This window comes from Nematolebias whitei, chromosome 1 (genome assembly GCF_014905685.2).
Source record: "Nematolebias whitei isolate Nwh7 chromosome 1, NemWhi1, whole genome shotgun sequence".
NCBI lineage: Eukaryota > Metazoa > Chordata > Actinopteri > Cyprinodontiformes > Rivulidae > Nematolebias > Nematolebias whitei.
In genome coordinates, this window is record NC_056498.1 from 4,384,721 (window position 1) to 4,402,261 (window position 17,541).

General features: G+C 43.6%; 1 protein-coding gene across 1 annotated transcript in view; it reads right to left on the bottom strand.

The window, feature by feature from the left end:
* Positions 1 to 17,541, bottom strand: part of afap1 (actin filament associated protein 1) — a gene marked incomplete at its 5' end in the record, with an annotated part of 107,597 nt that overhangs the window by 82,289 nt on the left and 7,767 nt on the right. The window contains 2 exon segments of the mRNA XM_037681507.1: positions 663 to 815; positions 4,816 to 4,891. Of these exon segments, the coding sequence (XP_037537435.1) occupies positions 663 to 815; positions 4,816 to 4,891 (229 nt within the window).

The following is a 17,541-nucleotide window of genomic DNA, read 5'->3' on the forward strand; positions in this document are numbered from 1 at the left end:
ATACATATATATATATACATACATATATATACATACACACATATATATATACATACATATATATATATACACACAGGCCAGGACTCTGCAGTCTACACTCATCTCCAGGCCAGCGGTCACTCTTTCAAGGATGAAGATGTTCACATCCTGGACAGAGCGGAACGATGGTTTGAGAGAGGAGTAAAGGAGGCCATCTTTGTGAAAAGAAATCGTCCATCATTAAACAGGGGTGGAGGCCTCTGGGTTCAACTGTCCCTCTCTTACGCTGTGATTGCTAGTATCACTCAGCCCTCTGTGAATAGTAAACAGACATCAGTGTGCTAATGATCCATTGTTAGGCTGATGGTCCTTCTTGACCATGTGAGCAGCTGGTTTTGGTTGTCAGTAGCAAACTGGTTGATCCACTCTGAGAAGGTGCTATTTAAGAGACTGAGCTGAATACAGCACCTCAGACTGAGGAAGTCTCTTGGATGAGAGACGAAACGTTTCTATATTTTTTTGCTTTGTTTTGTTTTTTGTTTTGTTTTTTGAATGTCCAGAGGACCAGATTGAACTTTTTTGGATGTTTCTACCTGGATTATTGAACATGCATCAGGATATTAGGATGTTTTCTTCCACTTTTTTGTATTTGTAGGAAATGCACGTCACAGGAGCTGTCTTACCACAGGTGGGCACGTCTTCCTCTGCAGATGAAGTCTGCTCATCCGTGGACGGCTTCTTCTTCCCTAAACCAATGATCTTGGTGATCTTCTTGCCAGCTCCCTTCCCCACGGTCCCGGTTTTCTGCTCAGACTTTGAGGTTTTCTTTGCTTTTCCTGAGAAACACACAGACAATATGTTATAACTAGGGCTTTAACAGACTACTCGAGTAATCTCTACATCGATTCCTAGGACATCTATCGAGTTTTTTTATTTCACGTCGCCGTTACGTCGTTGCGTCACGTGATCCGCACTGGGCACAGGTTACAAAATGGATTCCTCCAAGCAGATGGAGTGGAACAGGCCCAGTCTTGACAAACAGGTAGAAATGTATCAATAGTCTGGAAATATTTCACTAAATATGAATCTTCAGGTACAACTACCGTAAGGAAAAAGAAAATGAATCAACTTCCTGACTGTTTGGAGCTCATTGTGAACCGGTGTTACACCATATTCTGTGACCATTGTATATTGTGACCATAGGGTGCAGTGTTGCATGTACTGTTGCAGGTCACAGAATATGGTGCAACACCGGGTCCAATAGACCGAACCAGAACCAGCTTCCTCTGACCTTGTTTCACAAACAAAAAGCAAAAATATTAATCTCGAAACCTATAAAAAAAAAAAACTATAAACATATTAATCTCTAAAACTAAACCTAATGCGCACCACAGCTGGTGGTGGTGCAGGGTGGTCGTCTGACCCACTGTTTTTAGTTTCGTTTTTGACATGCTGCATGTTTCTTTCAATTTTGCAGCTTAATAACGATAACTAATAGTTTAGTTTTTCCTGTGACTTATTTGCTGCATAATAAATGGTAGGAGCGTAATATATGCTCCCAATGTTTTGTTGGTGTTTTTGTGTAAATAATGACCTTTTTTGCGGTTTTATTTATTTATTTATTTATTTTGTATCTTTAGATCCTACGATGTCATCAAGTACTCGAGTTCTACTATGTTAATGTTGAGTTTAAAAATTATGTAGTCATTCAACCCCTAGTTATAACTCAACTTTCCAGTGACTGGGAAGGAGAGGGTAGAAATAAATTGTGAAAATTTGTTTTTATGATGAAGTTCAGCAGACGCATCACTGGCATTATCTAAACAAAAATCAGCTGCTGAGACTTTAATCAGACCTTTGTGAGCCCTTCTAAAATCCAAATACCCTTCAGCAGTAATTTAATTTGACGTTCTTCCTGTTAACAAAGTGCGGAAGAGGAGTGAGGAGGAGCATTCTGCAGAAGGGAGAACATGTCCGAGTCCAAGGAAACCTCTGACCTACTTGTTGAGCAGATCCTGTGGTCTGTGTTGAATTTCAGGGTTTGTTCAGTAGCTTTGCCATTGATAAGTGTGACTCAACTCGACCCCATTGAAAAATATTCTGCCACCAAAATTGGTTGAACCCACTCCAAACACACATACATGTCGTACACAATCAGACCTGTCAATCACCGCTCCACATGTCATATCAGCCGCTGCTTGAAAATCACTTTCAGCCCAAAAAGCTGAACAAACCAAGCAATCAGAGCAGAGGAAGAATGGAGTGGAGCTAAATTTTAGCTGACAAGTGAAATGAGGCTCATCTCCCTGAGGATCTGGTCCATGGAGCAAACAGCTGGTAAATGACCCGGCCCGTTCTGACAGAATCTCCTTGGTTTGGCATGAAGTGCAGCAGAACAGAAACATGTCTTTTTGCTAATTTTTCAGGGTTTATGACGTGTTGTAAAAAGATGACCTCTCCGGGGCTGCAAGGGACTCCTCCCTGAACCATAAGGCACATTACCAGACATACCGTTTCTCATTTCAGAATCAGGTGTCCTGAGAAGCAATAATTATCACTAGACTGATCTGAACAAACAAGTGGACTAATAAACCCAGTTAAAGATGTCCGCCTCCGCTAACTGACCTTAGGAAGCTCAAACATGGTCTAACATGGTCAGTTGTTTGGATATTCTGCTAAGAGTTGGTGTGGGTTGGTGTGGTGGAAGCAGAGCAATTTTAAATTGACTAATTTATTATTTAAAATTTAATGCAACGTTCAGAAAGAAATATTTGGAAGCACATGTGCAACGGATTAAATTTTGGTGTCTATAAAAATAAAACAGCTGGTCGAACTGTGCTGTACCGGTACTAATGGTACTAATGGAAAAGAGGCATGAGCCCCCCAACTTACTGCCTGTGTGTTGGGGGTGTTCCCCGGTAGATGGGAGGGTGGCTTCCCTGTGCCTTTGGGTGGGGGGGATGAGTTCTGACCGTTGTTTATGCCTATGTGCCAAATGGCAGTTCCACATATCCGGCCTTCTTGGAATCCTTGGCAGGAGTGCTGGAAGGTGCTCCAGCTGGGGACTCCTTTATTCTGTTGGGGGACCATGTGGGTAATGACAGTGTGACTTGGAAGGGCATGATTGGGAGAACGGACTCGCTGATCAGAACTCAAGTGGTGTTCTGTTGTTGGACTTTTGTGCTAGCCATAGTTTGTCCATCACAAACACTATGTTCGAACATAAGGGTGACCGTAAGTACACTTGACACCAGGACGCCCTAGGTCATAGATCGATGATTGACTTTGTAGTCATGTCATTTCATTTGCAGACGTTTGTTTTGGGCACTCGGGTTAAGAGAGGAGATGAGCTGTAGTAAGCTAGATCAGATGGTGGGGGAAGATGTCGGACAGACCCAGTAGACACAAACGTGCAGTGAGGGTTTGCTGGGAACACCTGGCAGAAGAACCCATCAGAAAGATCGTCAACTGACACCTCCATGAGAGCTTTAACCACATCCCAGCTGAAGCAGGGGACATTGAGTCAGAGTGGGCCATGATCCATGTCTCATTTGTTGAGGTGGCTGCTTTGTGATACGGCCACAAGCTTGTTGGTGCTTCTCGCGGTGACCATCCTCGAAGTCTGTGGTGGGCACCCCAAGTTAGGGAGGCTGTGAAGCTGAAGAAAGAGTCCCATCAGGCCTTGTTGGCTGGTGGGACTCTGGAGGCAGCTGAGGAGTACTAGAGGGCCAAGCGGGCTGCACCCATGGCTGTTCCTAAGGCAAAAACTTGGATGCGGGAGGAGTTCAGTCAGGCCTTCAAAAGAGACTGTTGGCTCCGAGGAGATTCTGGCAAACCATCAGCTGGCTGAGGAGAGGAAAGCAACGCTTTACTAACACCGTGTTCAGTGAAGGTGGGTTGCTGTTGACCACAACAAGTGATGTTGTCAGGAGGTGGAAGGAATTATTTTCTGACCTTCTCAACCCCACAGGCACGTCTTCCATGGAGGAAACAGAGCTGAGAGACTTTGGGGTTGGTCTGTCCATAACCATGGCTGAGGTTGCCGAGGAAGTTAAAAAGCTCTGCGGCGGCAGGGCTCCAAGGGTGGATAAGATCTGCCCTGATTTTCTTAAGGCTCTGGATGTTGTGGCGCTGTCTTGGTTGACACACCTTTGAACATGGCGTGAACATCGGGGGCAGTGCCACTGGATTGGCAGACCTCTTGAAAAAGGAGGATTGGAGGGTGTGATCCAATTATATGGGCATCACTCTCCTTACCCTTCCTGGTAAGGTCAGTTCAGGTGTAATGTGGAAGCGAGTCCAATCGTTGATCAAACCTCAGAGGAACAATGTGGGTTCTGTCCTGGCCGTGGAATACAGGACCAGCTCTTTACCCTCATTAAGGTCCTCAAAGGGTCATGGGAGTTTGCCCATCCATTCTACATGTGTTTTGTGGACATTTGACCGTGTTCCTCGAGGTACACTATAGGGGGTGCTCCGCAAGTATGGGATTGGGGGCCTATCGCTATGGGCTAGGGCTGGGCGATATGGACCAAAATTAATATTTCGATATTTTAGGATGAATGGCAATATATGATATATATCTCAATATTTTTTCTTTCTTTTCTTCTTTATGTGGAAAGAGATTTCTGGGCCTCCTTGATCAAGCTGCTGCCTCCGACTTCAGAACAAGCAGAAAATAATGGATGGATCTTACTTTATCTATTTGTCATGGAGTCAGAGCAAACCACATTATATTGGTTGACCGATATCTATAATTTTAAACCTGAACAACGTCCTGTTATGTTCTGCTGTGTGTAAAAACATTTCTCATTATTTAGTAGCTGTGTGTCTCACCCAGGTCTTTGCTGTCGCTTTGTCCGTTCTCATGGGCTGCTTCTCCATCTGAACTTGGTCTGTCACACACAGTCCTCTGACAGCAGGAGAACATAAAGGTAAATGTTCCATCATACAAGAAGAAAATATCAACCCTAATTTTAAAAAGTAGGGATGTTGTGTCAAATGCAAAAAAAAAAAAAAAACACAAAAAACAAAATGCAATGATTTGCAACCTCATAAAAATTACTCACAGTAAAACACAGTAAATGTATCAGATGTCTTACTAAGACACTGTTGCAACAACACATCTCAGAAACATTGGACCAGGGCCAACAAAATGCTGTAAAAACAAGTGTGTAAGAAACAGCTGAAGTAAGGAGCATTGCGTGATTTATTTTGCTAATTGGCAGCTGTCAGGGAATTTTTGGTCAAAGGTTATGGATGTTTTAATTAATATGGCTGAGAAAGTTCCTCCCCTCTTCCCTGAGAACAAGGAGCACAAAACAAGTCAAAACCATCTCCCAAGACACTATCTTATTTCTGCCCATGAACCATATGTTTGGGTTAATAGAGAGCACTGGGTGAGAAGGCTGCAGATGGCTCCAAGGACACCTCCTGAACTCTGTGAACTCAACTGAGCTGAGAGGAGTATAAAAGCGAGCAGATAGCGCAGCTCGTGGCTTTTTTTTGTGACTGTTTTTCGTGGTATACATCTATGTATGCGCTATACAGGTAGGCCTATGTGTATTTATGTAAGCTCTCCTGAAATCTGATATTGCAAGTAATCATACCAACAAAAACTCTTCTGCCTAACACCATTAGTGAGAGAGAATTTCTCCAACAGCAGCAGGTCAGGAAGAGGACTGTGGTTAAAAAAATCATTTTAGAGGGCCTGAATCTGTCAGAAGTAAAAATGGGCAGGTTTACCAACCTAGAAAATTATGCATCTAAAAATTGTGGAACAATTTCAGAATGATGTTGCTCAATGGAAAATTGAGAAAATTGAATATCCTAATACCTATAGTGCATAATATCAAAATATTTCAGGAATCTAAAGAAATCCGAGCTCAAGGGTCAAGACTGAAGGCAAAGATTAACGAAGAAAACCATATTCTGACTGAATCTGACCAAAATCCGCCACCATATTCTGACTGAATCTGACCAAAATCTCCCACCCAAAAAACCCCCCACACATTTGAAATTCCTGAATACAGGTTACATCCCAAGTAAAAGTACACAATATACTGTGTACTAGAGACTGACAGATATATCAGTAGGGCCGATATAGGTGTTTGTTCCATTATGTGCAGATATAAACACTTGTAATTTTCACCCATAAAATGTTGAAACCAGCTGTAATTGCACAATCCAGCAGAGGGCACATGAAGACCACTTTAAAGTCATGGCCGTTCACTTAAATTTCTCTTTCACTTTCAGTAAAGCCGAAACAGGGAGCAATAAATATTGTGTAGAGTATTTTGGTGAACAGAGCATGGTAAGTTTATTTAACTGATCAGTAAACTAAAAAAATAAAATAAAATCAACAATAATAAATTATCCTGATGCATGCTCAATATTCCAGGTAGAAAAATCTAAAAAAGTTAAGTCTGATCCTCTGGACATTCAAAAAATTAAACAAAACAAACAAACAAAAAAAATTGTAGAAACGTTTCGTCTTTCCATGGACACCATGGGCTTTGTGGATAAGGTGAGGGATGTCATCATGGAGACTGATGAAACAGTGGTCTCTTTTAATGTCACATCACTCTTTACGTGCATTCCTGTTGATGAGGCGGTAGAAGTGATCAGTTTTATTGCGCCGCTCAAGGTGGCTGGCTGCATGTTAGAATAGCTCTGTTACTTTCATTCTGAGATATTACTTTTGAAAACTTTAATTCCTCTTTTTTCTGGATATAAATCACTTTTTTTGGATGATTATTTCCTCTGGTGTCAGATGCTGCGCAGTTGGAAGGATTTTTTTACAGAAATATCTTTGCTTATGGACATTTGTTATGATGTGTAACCATGACAACAAGGTTTTTTACAACCGGGAGCAGCTGATTAACATCTCCAAAGCTCAAATAATATCTCAACTACAGCCTCAAATCCCAAATGAGTTGAAAAGGAGGCGTCGTGGATGCAGAGCAGGCGCAAAAAAGAGGGAGAAAGAGAGAAGAATGGAGTTCAAACCACCTCTTCCATTGATCATGATGGGCAATGTGAGATTGCTGGGAAACAAGTTGGATGAACTTCAAGCCCCAACAAGGACCCATCCAGAGTATTGGGAATGCAGTGTTATGCGTTTCACTGAGACATGGCTGCAGGATCATATCCCCGACTCCAGTGTTTCCTTGCCAGGCTTTCTGACCATACGAGCAGATAGAGATTTAAAGAGGAGTGGCAAAAGGAAAGGAGGTGGGTTGGCAGTGCTTGTGAACAACAGATGGTGTAATCCTGGACATGTTACTGTGAAGTGTCATCTCTGCAGTCCAGATATTGAACTGTTAGTACTAAGTTGTCATCCATATTATTTGCCAAGAGAGTTCACCAGTGTTATTTTGGCAACTGTTTACATTCAACCCAATGCTGTTGCTGAGACTGCGTGTGATGTCATCAGCTCCGAGGTTGCTAAGCTACAGACAACACCCTAGTGTGTTTGTTGCAATATCTGGGGATTTTAATCATGCCTCTCTCTCTGCTACACTTCCGACATTCGAACAGTTTGTCAGCTGCTCTACCAGAGAAAACAAAATGCTGGACTTGTTTTATGCAAATGTCAAGGATTCATACATCGCTAAAGCAAGACCCCCTCTTGGCAAATCGGATCACAATCTTGTGTTTCTCTGCTCAAAATGTAAACCCCTTGTTCAGAGGCAACCTGCAATAAAGAGAGCAGTGAGAAAATGGTCAACGGAAGCTGAAGAAGCCCTGCGAGGTTGTTTTGAGGCTACAGACTGGGATGCACTGTGCCAGCCACATGGACATGACATCAATGCCATGACTTGTGTGTGGACCGACTATATAAACTTGTGTGTAAAGAACACCATCCCCACCAGAACAGTGAGATGCTTCCCCAATAACAAACCCTGTCTCACCACTGACTTGAAGGAACTGCTAAACCAGAAAAAAAGAGCCTTCAGGGAGGGAGACAGGGAATTATTGATGTAGTATACTAAGGCTAGGTTAGCTTCAGTTAGCTTAAGAGCTCCACTACGGTCAATTTTTAATAACGGGTTCTCACTTTTTCGAGCTACTTGACAGATATGTGACAGAGGTACTGTGTTATCGATGGTTTAATCAGTGACATGAGACGTTAATTTTCTTTGACCCATCAAAATTAACAGAATCAAAATTTAACATCAAAACATTGTACACTTGATTATGCTATCGGCTCTGATTAATAAAACTTGGCACGTTTTACTTAATGAAAACAACAGACATTTCTGAAGATATCTGGATTAATTACTGGCAAGATAGAAGTTTAAAGATGGAAGGGAAGGCGTTTGAATGGAGAGAAAAGATGGATGAGGGAAAGTGTGTAGACGAGGAATGGCACCCTTCATCCGACCCCAGCTCAGCCCTGGTACACTCGGTAGTGAAGCGACTTGTTACCTTTGCAGAAGATAGGTCAGCTCCGGTACGGAGTTCTATTTAAACGCTACCTTTCAGCGTCTCCTTAGGATGGCTGAGAATCGTCCGAAGTAGTGACGGTACTCCGTTCAACAACACGCTCACCTCCCGGGTGGACTCACATGATCTGTGAGTCCGTCAGCGGTTCCACTCAGATGTGGAAGGCTCCATAATCCCAACTAGACTCGGAAGAACTCCCAACTAACTCCAGAACTTTCTCCTGGCACTGGAACTTTCTCCAGGCACTGAACTTTTTCCAACTAGAACTCTCCCTCCGAACTACTGGAACTAGAAAGAGTCGACTTTTAAAGAGTTCTGTTTCCGGTCACTTTTGGGAAGTCCTGATTGGTTGAAAGAACCAACAGGGGTGTGGTTTTAGTGACGTCAGAGGGTCATTACAAGTCAGAAAAACTGTTTAGGAACAGACAGAGAAATGTTTTGACGAAGAGAGAAAAACTACAGGTGTCAGTTCTCTTGTTTCTGTCTGAGAGGTTTAAAAACAAGACAGTTTGTTCCAATAAACTTGTTTGAGACTGTCTCCGACTTTTGACCGACATCACTCTCTCATTTCAGACAGAAGATCAAAAATGCATAATTACTTTGTAACATAGACATTTAACTTGATTTCTACTTTGAATGAGGATTAAAAAATCATTAATACTGTTTCACAGTTGATTTAAAATGAGTGGTTCATTTCAACATTTAAAATGGTATGAACTAAACACACTTTTGATTATCAAGATATTGTAAAATAGTAATGATAATATGAAAAAGAGAGTGTTCTTTCAATTGATTAGTTCAGGATACAATTAGAAAGTCTCTGGATGAGCTAATTTGTATTTCTGGATTCAAATCAATGAAATAACAGTTCCTGTCCCATGAAGGTCTTCAGAGGCAGGTTTTGAACGGAGGCTTAGTTCACTACATTGAAGAGTACACAGAAACAACTAAAAGTCAAGATAAGAAACAGCAAGGAGGTGTACAAGAAGAAGTTTGAGAGCAAGCTCCAGCAGAACAATATCAGAGGTGTGGTCAGGGATGAAAAAGATCACAGGCTTCAAGCAGAAGGAGGATCAGACGGATGGAAACTTGGACAGAGCTAACGAACTGAACACGTTCTTCAATAGGTTCAGTTCAGGAACAAGCTCAGCATCCTCCTCTTTTGCCCACAGCCAAACATACATACCATCCTCCATTGACCCAAGGCTGTCCTGTCGGAATGTTCTATGAAATTATCTAAAAGTACAGGTTCGGGGAAAATGGTCGGAACAATGAATAAACACTCACAGGCTGTTTCTGCTAGAATAATAAAGTGTCATTTTATTACACTGCCACAGATACAGCGAAGCAAAGCACAAGTACATTCAGTACAAATCAAACATTGATGTAAAGCCCCTCACCGTGACACCAGACCGGGAAGCCATTTCAGTCCGAGTAAAAAGGTAACATCAATTGGCTGGGCATCGGATCAGGATCCACAGCAGACTTCAACTCTAATTCTGAGTGTCACACTTTAATACTCTCTGCATTACATGGGAACATCTCCCAGTAAACAGAACATGCCCACCTGGACTTAAAGTCTGTGAAAAACCCTTGAGATAGCGTGAGAGCGTGAGAAGCTTAAAAAACCTCTAGATAACGAGAGAGCGTGAGAAGCTAGGGTGAGAAACCTCTATATAGCGTGCGGGAGGAGACGGGCCGGGCCTCCTCCTCAGGCCTCTGGGTAACTCACAACAACATGCACAAAAAAACACTTTATATCACAGGTTAAATAGTCAGAAAAACAACATTTTATTAAACTCTCAACTCACACACCTCAAATACTGTATCTACCACCTCAGTTATGGACCCTTCTTCTACATATTGGTCTTCAACCAAATCAGAAGATGCTGATACCTCCTTTGCCTCCCCCCTCTGCGTCTCCAGAAGTCAGGTGAGGAAGCAGCTGGAGAGACTAAACCGGAATAAGACTGCAGGTCCAGATGGTGTCAGTCCCAGAGTCCTGAAGGTCTGTGCAGAGCAGCTCTGTGGGGTTCTGCAGCACCTATTCAACCTTAGCCTGACCCAGGGGAAAGTTCCAGTGTTGTGGAAAACATCCTGCCTTGTTCCAGTGCCAAAGAAAACTCACCCATCAGTCCTCAATGACTATAGACCTGTTGCCCTGACATCCCACATCATGAAGGTCCTAGAGAGACCTGTTGACCCACCTGACTAGACAAACAAGCACATATCAGGACCCACTGCAGTTTGCTTATCAGAGTGGACTTGGAGTTGAAGATGCCATCATACACCTGCTTCAGCAAACTCACTGTATTTTAGAAATGGCAGACAGCACTGTGAGAGTCATGTTCTTTGATTTCTTCAGTGCATTTAACACAATCCAGCCTGATTTGCTTTGTCAGAAACTCCAGAAGACTCAGGTGCAGGCTTCAACAATCACCTGGATCAAAGACTACCTGACAAGCAGACCACAGTTTGTGAGACTGAATGGTTGTGTGTCTAACCAGGTGGTCAGTGGCTCAGGAGCACCACAGGGGACTGTACTATCACCATTCCTTTTCACTCTGTACACCTCAGATTTCAAGTATAAAACAGACTCCTGTCATCTGCATAAATATTCCGATGACTCTGCAGTGGTCAGGTGTATCAGAGATGGACAAGAAGCTGAGACAGGGAACTGGTGGACCACATTGTGGCATGGTGTGGAAACAATCATCTCATCTTGAACGTGAACAAAACAAAGGAGATGATTGCAGATTTCAGGAGAAATAGGAACAGGTCCAACCCTATTTCCATCATGGGAGAAGAAGTGGAGGAGAAGTATAAATACCTTGGAGTTCACCTGGACAACAGACTGGACTGGAAATGCAACAGTGAAGCCGTCTACAAGAAGGGACAGAGCAGACTGTACTTCTTGAGGAAGCTGAAGTCCTTCAACGTTTGCAGCAAGTTTGCTGCATATCTTCTATAAGTCTGTTCTAGAGAGCGCTATCTCTTTTGCCATCATCTGCTGGAGTAGCAGCACCAGAGCAAGTGACTTAAAAATGATCAACAAGCTCATTAAGAAGGCTGGCTCAATTCTGAGGAATCCTCTAGAACCTTTGGAGATGATTGTTCAAAGAAGGATTCTTCATAAAATGAAGAACATTATAGACAACCCTCAGCACCTTCTTCATTAGACTGTCATACAACAACAAAGGGTCTTCAGTCAGAGGCTTCTTCAAATCCGTTGTAGGACAGACTGCTACAAGAGATCCTTCCTGCCCACAGCCATCAGCATCTATAACAACTCTTTAATGAAACCAGGATGATGAGTTACAACAACATTTAATTTCCCTCTGGGATTAATAAAGTATTTTTGAATTTACTTGAATTTAAGATTAAAATCAGACACCAATCTGAGCAGCAGGACCATGCTTTCCACATAACAACTGTGTCAAGTCTTGAAACTGTGCCTGCAGTCAACCTACTTCACAAATGGGGGCCAATATTATAGGCAGAAACATGGGTGTACTATGGGGTCTCCAGTTTCTTCTAATGTTGCCAACCTGTACAAGGAGGTAGAAAAAAGAGCCTCGACGTCCTTTTCAGGGACACCACCAAGCCATTGGTTCGGTATGTTGACGACACCTGGATAAAAATTTAATCTCAGGAAGTCCAACATTTTACTGATCACATCAACTCTGTGGATAAAATATATCAAGTTCACACGAGAAGATGTAAAAAATGGCAGGCTGGCTTTCTTGGACTGTGAGGTCTCAGTCTCTGATAGAGGACATTTGCAAACTGAGGTGTACTGCAAACCCACCCACACAGACCAGTATTTGCAGTTTGACTCCCATCACCCTTTGATGCACAAGTTAGGAGTCATCAGGACTCTATACCACAGAGCAGACAGCGTCCCCACTAATTCAGTAGCCAGGTAGAAGGAGAAATCCCACACAAGACAGGCTCTAGAGCAATGTGGATATCATAACTGAGCCTTCTTGAAAGCAGAGAAGAAACCCAAACAGGACTCCAGTCAGCCATCAGGTGAAAAGGAGGAACCCAGACCAGTGGTCATTCCATATGTTGTGGGAGTATCAGAGAAACTGAGACGTTCATTTTCTAAACACAACGTCCCAGTGGCATTTAAACCCCAAAATACATTACGGCAAAGACTGGTTCATCCCAAAGATCCAGTCCCCCAGCACAAACAGAGTAATACTGTGTATGCTGTTCAGTGTCAGGAGGGCTGTGATCAGTCTTACATCGGGGAAACTAAACAGCCACTGGCCAAAAGGAAGGCCCAGCACAGATCAACATCATCAGGCCAGGACTCTGCGGTCTACACTCATCTCCAGGTCAGTGGTCACTCTTTCAGGGATGAAGATGTTCACGGGAGGCTGTGGCTGAGTGGTTAGAGCAGTCGTCCTCTAATGCGAGAGTTGGGGATTCGAATCCACCAGCAGTCACATGCCGACGTGTTCCTGGGCAAGACACTGAACCCCTCATAGCCTCTGATGTGTGTCCCATCAGTGTATGAATGTGACAAAGCTCTGATTAGTCTCTTTAGAATGATTTGTTCAATTAGCTTTGTAGAGATCTAGTACAGTGCTTTATGAATGGGTAAATGAGGACACAGATTGTAGTGTAAAGCGCTTTGAGTATCTTGAAATAAGATAGAAAAGCGCTATATAAGTACAGTCCATTTACCATTTACATCCTGGATAGAGAGGAACAATGGTTTGAGAGAGGAGTAAAGGAGGCCATCTTCGTGAAAAGAAATTGTCCATCATTAAACAGGGGTGGAGGCCTCCGTGTTCAACTGTCCCCCACTTACAATGCTGTTATTGCTAGTATCACTCAGCCTCCTGTGAATAGTAAACAGCCATCAGTGTGCTAATGATCCATCGTTAGGCTGATGGTCCTTCTTGATCATGTGAGCAGCTGGTTTTGGTTGTCAGCAGCAAACTGGTTGATCCACTCTGAGAAGGTGCTATTTATAAGACTGAGCTGAATACAGCACCTCAGACTGAGGAAGTCTTTCGGATGAAAGACGAAACGTTTCTACTTTTTATTTTGGTTTTTTTTGCTTTGTATTTTGAATGTCCACAGGACCAGACTTAACTTTTTAAGAAATAATAAATTATCTTCAATCCTCTAACCTGCTTGTCATTAGCTATGTGCCTCTCAAATTAGCAAGCTAACGTTTAGATAACCTAGCGTAGGCTATTGCCTTGTAAAACTTTATCCAGAACAATAAATCTAACATAGCAGTAAATATGAGTTAGTAACATTATCTTTGTCGTCCTCACTGAAATGCATAGTTTGAAGACATTCAAGACTTCATGTTATAACAGGTTTAAAAGTACCAGCTCACTAAGATTCATGGGGGTGGACAAAAATTTCAGCCATTATATCAGTTATCAGCATTCAGTGCATACGTTCTTTACAAGTATAAATTAACTTAATATAATAGTTTTCTTTTCTTTTTTTTTTTTTTGCCAGAATGGCTGATTTCTTCCCTAAAATGACTATTTCATTCAAAAGGATTATAATTACAGGATTTCAGTTCATTTAGTCATTTAATACTATTTATTTTTATATTTGATCATTTGTTAAAGTACATTTATCACAGTACAGTTACCTCTCAGTATGGTTCTAAATATAATCAGGTTTAGCTCATCCAAACAGCCACACCTTGTTGTTGTTAAAACACCATGCAGAATTAAGTTTAGCATATATTTAATATAAACTACAAACACTTAAAACTGACTCTCACAGAGAGAACTATGTGAATTTGGGAGAAAAACCATCCATCCATACAACCATCTATTTTCTTCCGCTTATCCGGTGTCGGGTCGTGGGGTAGCAGCCTAAGTAGGGAGGCCCAGACTTCCCTCTCCACAGTCACTTGGGCCAGCTCCTCCGGGGGAATCCAAAGGAGTTCCCAGGCCAGCTGAGAAACAGTCCCTCCAGCGTGTCCCGAGTCTTCCTGTGGGTCTCCTCCTGGTGGGAGGTGCCCGGAACACCTTGCCAGGGAGGTGTCCAGGAGGCATCCTAACCAGAAGCCCGAGCCACCTCAACTGACTCCTCTCGATGTCGAGAAGCAGCGGCTCTACTCTGAGTCCCTCCCGGATGACCGAGCTTCTCACCCTATCTCTAAGGGAGAGCCCAGACACCCTGCGGAGAAAACTAAATTCGGCCACCTGTATCCGTGTTCTTGTTCTTTCGGTCACAACCCAAAACTCATGACCATAGATGAGGGTAGGAACATAGATCGATCGGTAAATTGAGTGCTTCGCTTTTTGACTCAGCTCTCTCTTCACCACAACAGACCAATACAGCTCCCGCTTTACTATAGACACTGAACCTATCCGCCTATCGATCTCACGCACCATTTTCCCTCATTCGTGAACAAGACCCCAATATACTTAAACTCCTCCACTTGGGGCAGGAACTCCTCCCTGACCCGGAGAGGGTACTCTACCCTTTTTCTAGCTCAAGACCATGGCCTCGGATTTGGAGGAACTGATCCTTATCCCGGCCGCGTCACACTTGGCTGCGAACCGCTCCAGCGAAAGCTGTAGATCACGACCTGATGAAGCCAATAGGACTACATTATCTGCAAAAAACAGAGAAGCGATCCTAAGGCCACCAAAACAGATCCCCTCAACACCTTGGCTGCGCCTAGAAATTCTGTCCATAAAAGTTATGAACAGAATCGGTGAAAAGGGCAACTTTGGTGGAGTCCAACTCTCACTGTGAACAAGCCCGACTTACTGCCGGCAAAGCGGACCAAGCTCTGACACCGGTCGTACAGGGACTTAACAGCCCATATCAAAGGGCCTGGTACCCCATACTCCCCGAGTACCCCCCCCCCCCCCCCCAGGGCTCCCCAAGGGACGCAGTTGAATGCCTTCTCCAAGTCCACAAAGCACATGTCGAACGGTTGGGCAAACTCCCACGCACCCTCCAGGACCCTGCTGAGGGTGTAGAGCTGGTCCATTGTTCAACGACCAGGACGAAAACCGCACTGCTCCTCCTGAATTCAAGAATCGACTATCCGACGCACCCTCCTCTCCAGAACTCCTGAACAGACCTTGCCAGGGAGGCTTAAGAGCGTGATCCCCCTGTAATTGGAACACACTCTACGGTCCCCCTTTTTGAATAGGGGGACCACCACCCCAGTCTGCCAATGCATGGGAACTGCCCTCGATGTCCACGCAATATTGTAGAGTTGTGTAAGCCAGCACAACCCCACAACATCCAGAGCCTTAAGGAACTCCGAGTGAATCTCATCCACCCCTGGGGCCCTTCCACCGAGGAGCTTTTTAACCACCTCGGTGACCTCAGCACCAGAGATTGGAGAGCCTGACCCAAAGTCCCCAGGCTCCGCTTCCTCAGTGGAAGACGTGCCGGTGGGATTGAGGAGGTCTTCAAAGTATTTTGCCCACTGACTCACGACATCCTGAGTTGAGGTCAGTAGCACATCACCTCCACTATAAATAGTGTTTGTGGCATACCGCTCCCCCACTGCCCGAGATGCCAGATGGTGGACCAGAATCGTCTCGAAGCTGTACAGAAGGCATTTTCCATGGCCTCTCCGAACTCCTCCTACGCCCGAGTTTTTGCCTCAGCGACCACCCGAGGCACATGCCACTTCAACTGCTGGTACCTATCAGCTGCTTCTGGGGTCCCACAGGCCAAATAGGCTCGATAGGACTCCTCCTTCAGCCTGACGGCATCCCTCACTGACGGTGTCCACCACCGGGTACAAGGGTTACTGCCGCGACAGGCACAGACAACCTTGCGGCCCCAGCTCCGATAAGCCGCCTCGACAATAGAGGCGCGGAACATGGCCCACTCGGACTCAATGTCCCCCATCTCCCCCGTAATGTGTTCAAAGCTCTCCTGGAGGTAGGAGATAAAGCTATGGGAGAAAAACATTTAAGTTAAATGGAGACAAACATCTTTGTCATAATTTGGGGCCTAAATATTCATCTTTTAGCATCATCACTGTTTAATTATGAGAACTAAATCAGCAGACACAGCCTCTATCAACCGCGAGAGACATCAAGGCTGTGCGCGCTCCCGTGGTGGCACGCTGTCTCTCTCTGACCGTGAGTTTGTTCTCATGCGCAGGTTGCAAGTCTATACAATGATGACGAAGCTCCAAACACGTTGACATTTAATAGCAAGTTGAATTTTAGTTATAAAAGTCTCGGAGAGGTGGGTGCACATTGTGGGAGGACGGTGTGGTGGGGTGATGGTGTATAAGTTCTGGTATCTCCCCTGGCTGCAGTGAATTAGTCACATGTTGGCCACGTGTGAACACAAACGTTTAATTCATAGACATTTAATAATTGATTATGTCATCACCTTTGGTTAGGGTAGCGGGGTGTTCTCTTTAGAAAATAGTCCAGGAAACTGACTACACATGTGAATGTTTCTGTTCAGTGTCCTGAGATGACTTCTGTTGTGACTTGGCACTATATAAATAAACTGTATTAAATTGAACTGAAACACAGATTGGTGCTCTCACCTGCTGTCTGACTCCAAATTAGGAACACTGGAATCACCCACCATGTACCAGACAGCACAACCTGCCCTGCTCAGCTCTGACTTAGGAATGTACGATATGGCATAAAATTCATATCACAATATGTATTGTGAAGGGTGGCGATAACGATATATATCGCATTATGTTTTTGGTATGAAACGTAATGGGAATTTTAAAAAGCATAGGGTGTCCTTTTGCCATCATATATTTTGAATTAAAAAAAATTCCACTACTAGGTCCAGAGATTTTTAAAATAAAAAACAAATCAAGTATAAGGCTTCTTCCAAAAAAGTTCAATCTGGTCCTCTGGACATTCAAAAAAAACAAAAAACAAAACAAAGCAAAAAAATGTAGAAACGTTTCGTCTCTCATCCAAGAGACTTCCTCAGTCTGAGGTGCTGTTTTCAGCTCAGTCTCTTAAATAGCACCTTCTCAGAGTGGATCAACCAGTTTGCTGCTGACAACCAAAACCAGCTGATCACATGCTCAAGAAGGACCATCAGCCTAACAATGGATCATTAGCACACTGATGGCTGTTTACTATTCACAGAGGGCTGAGTGATACTAGC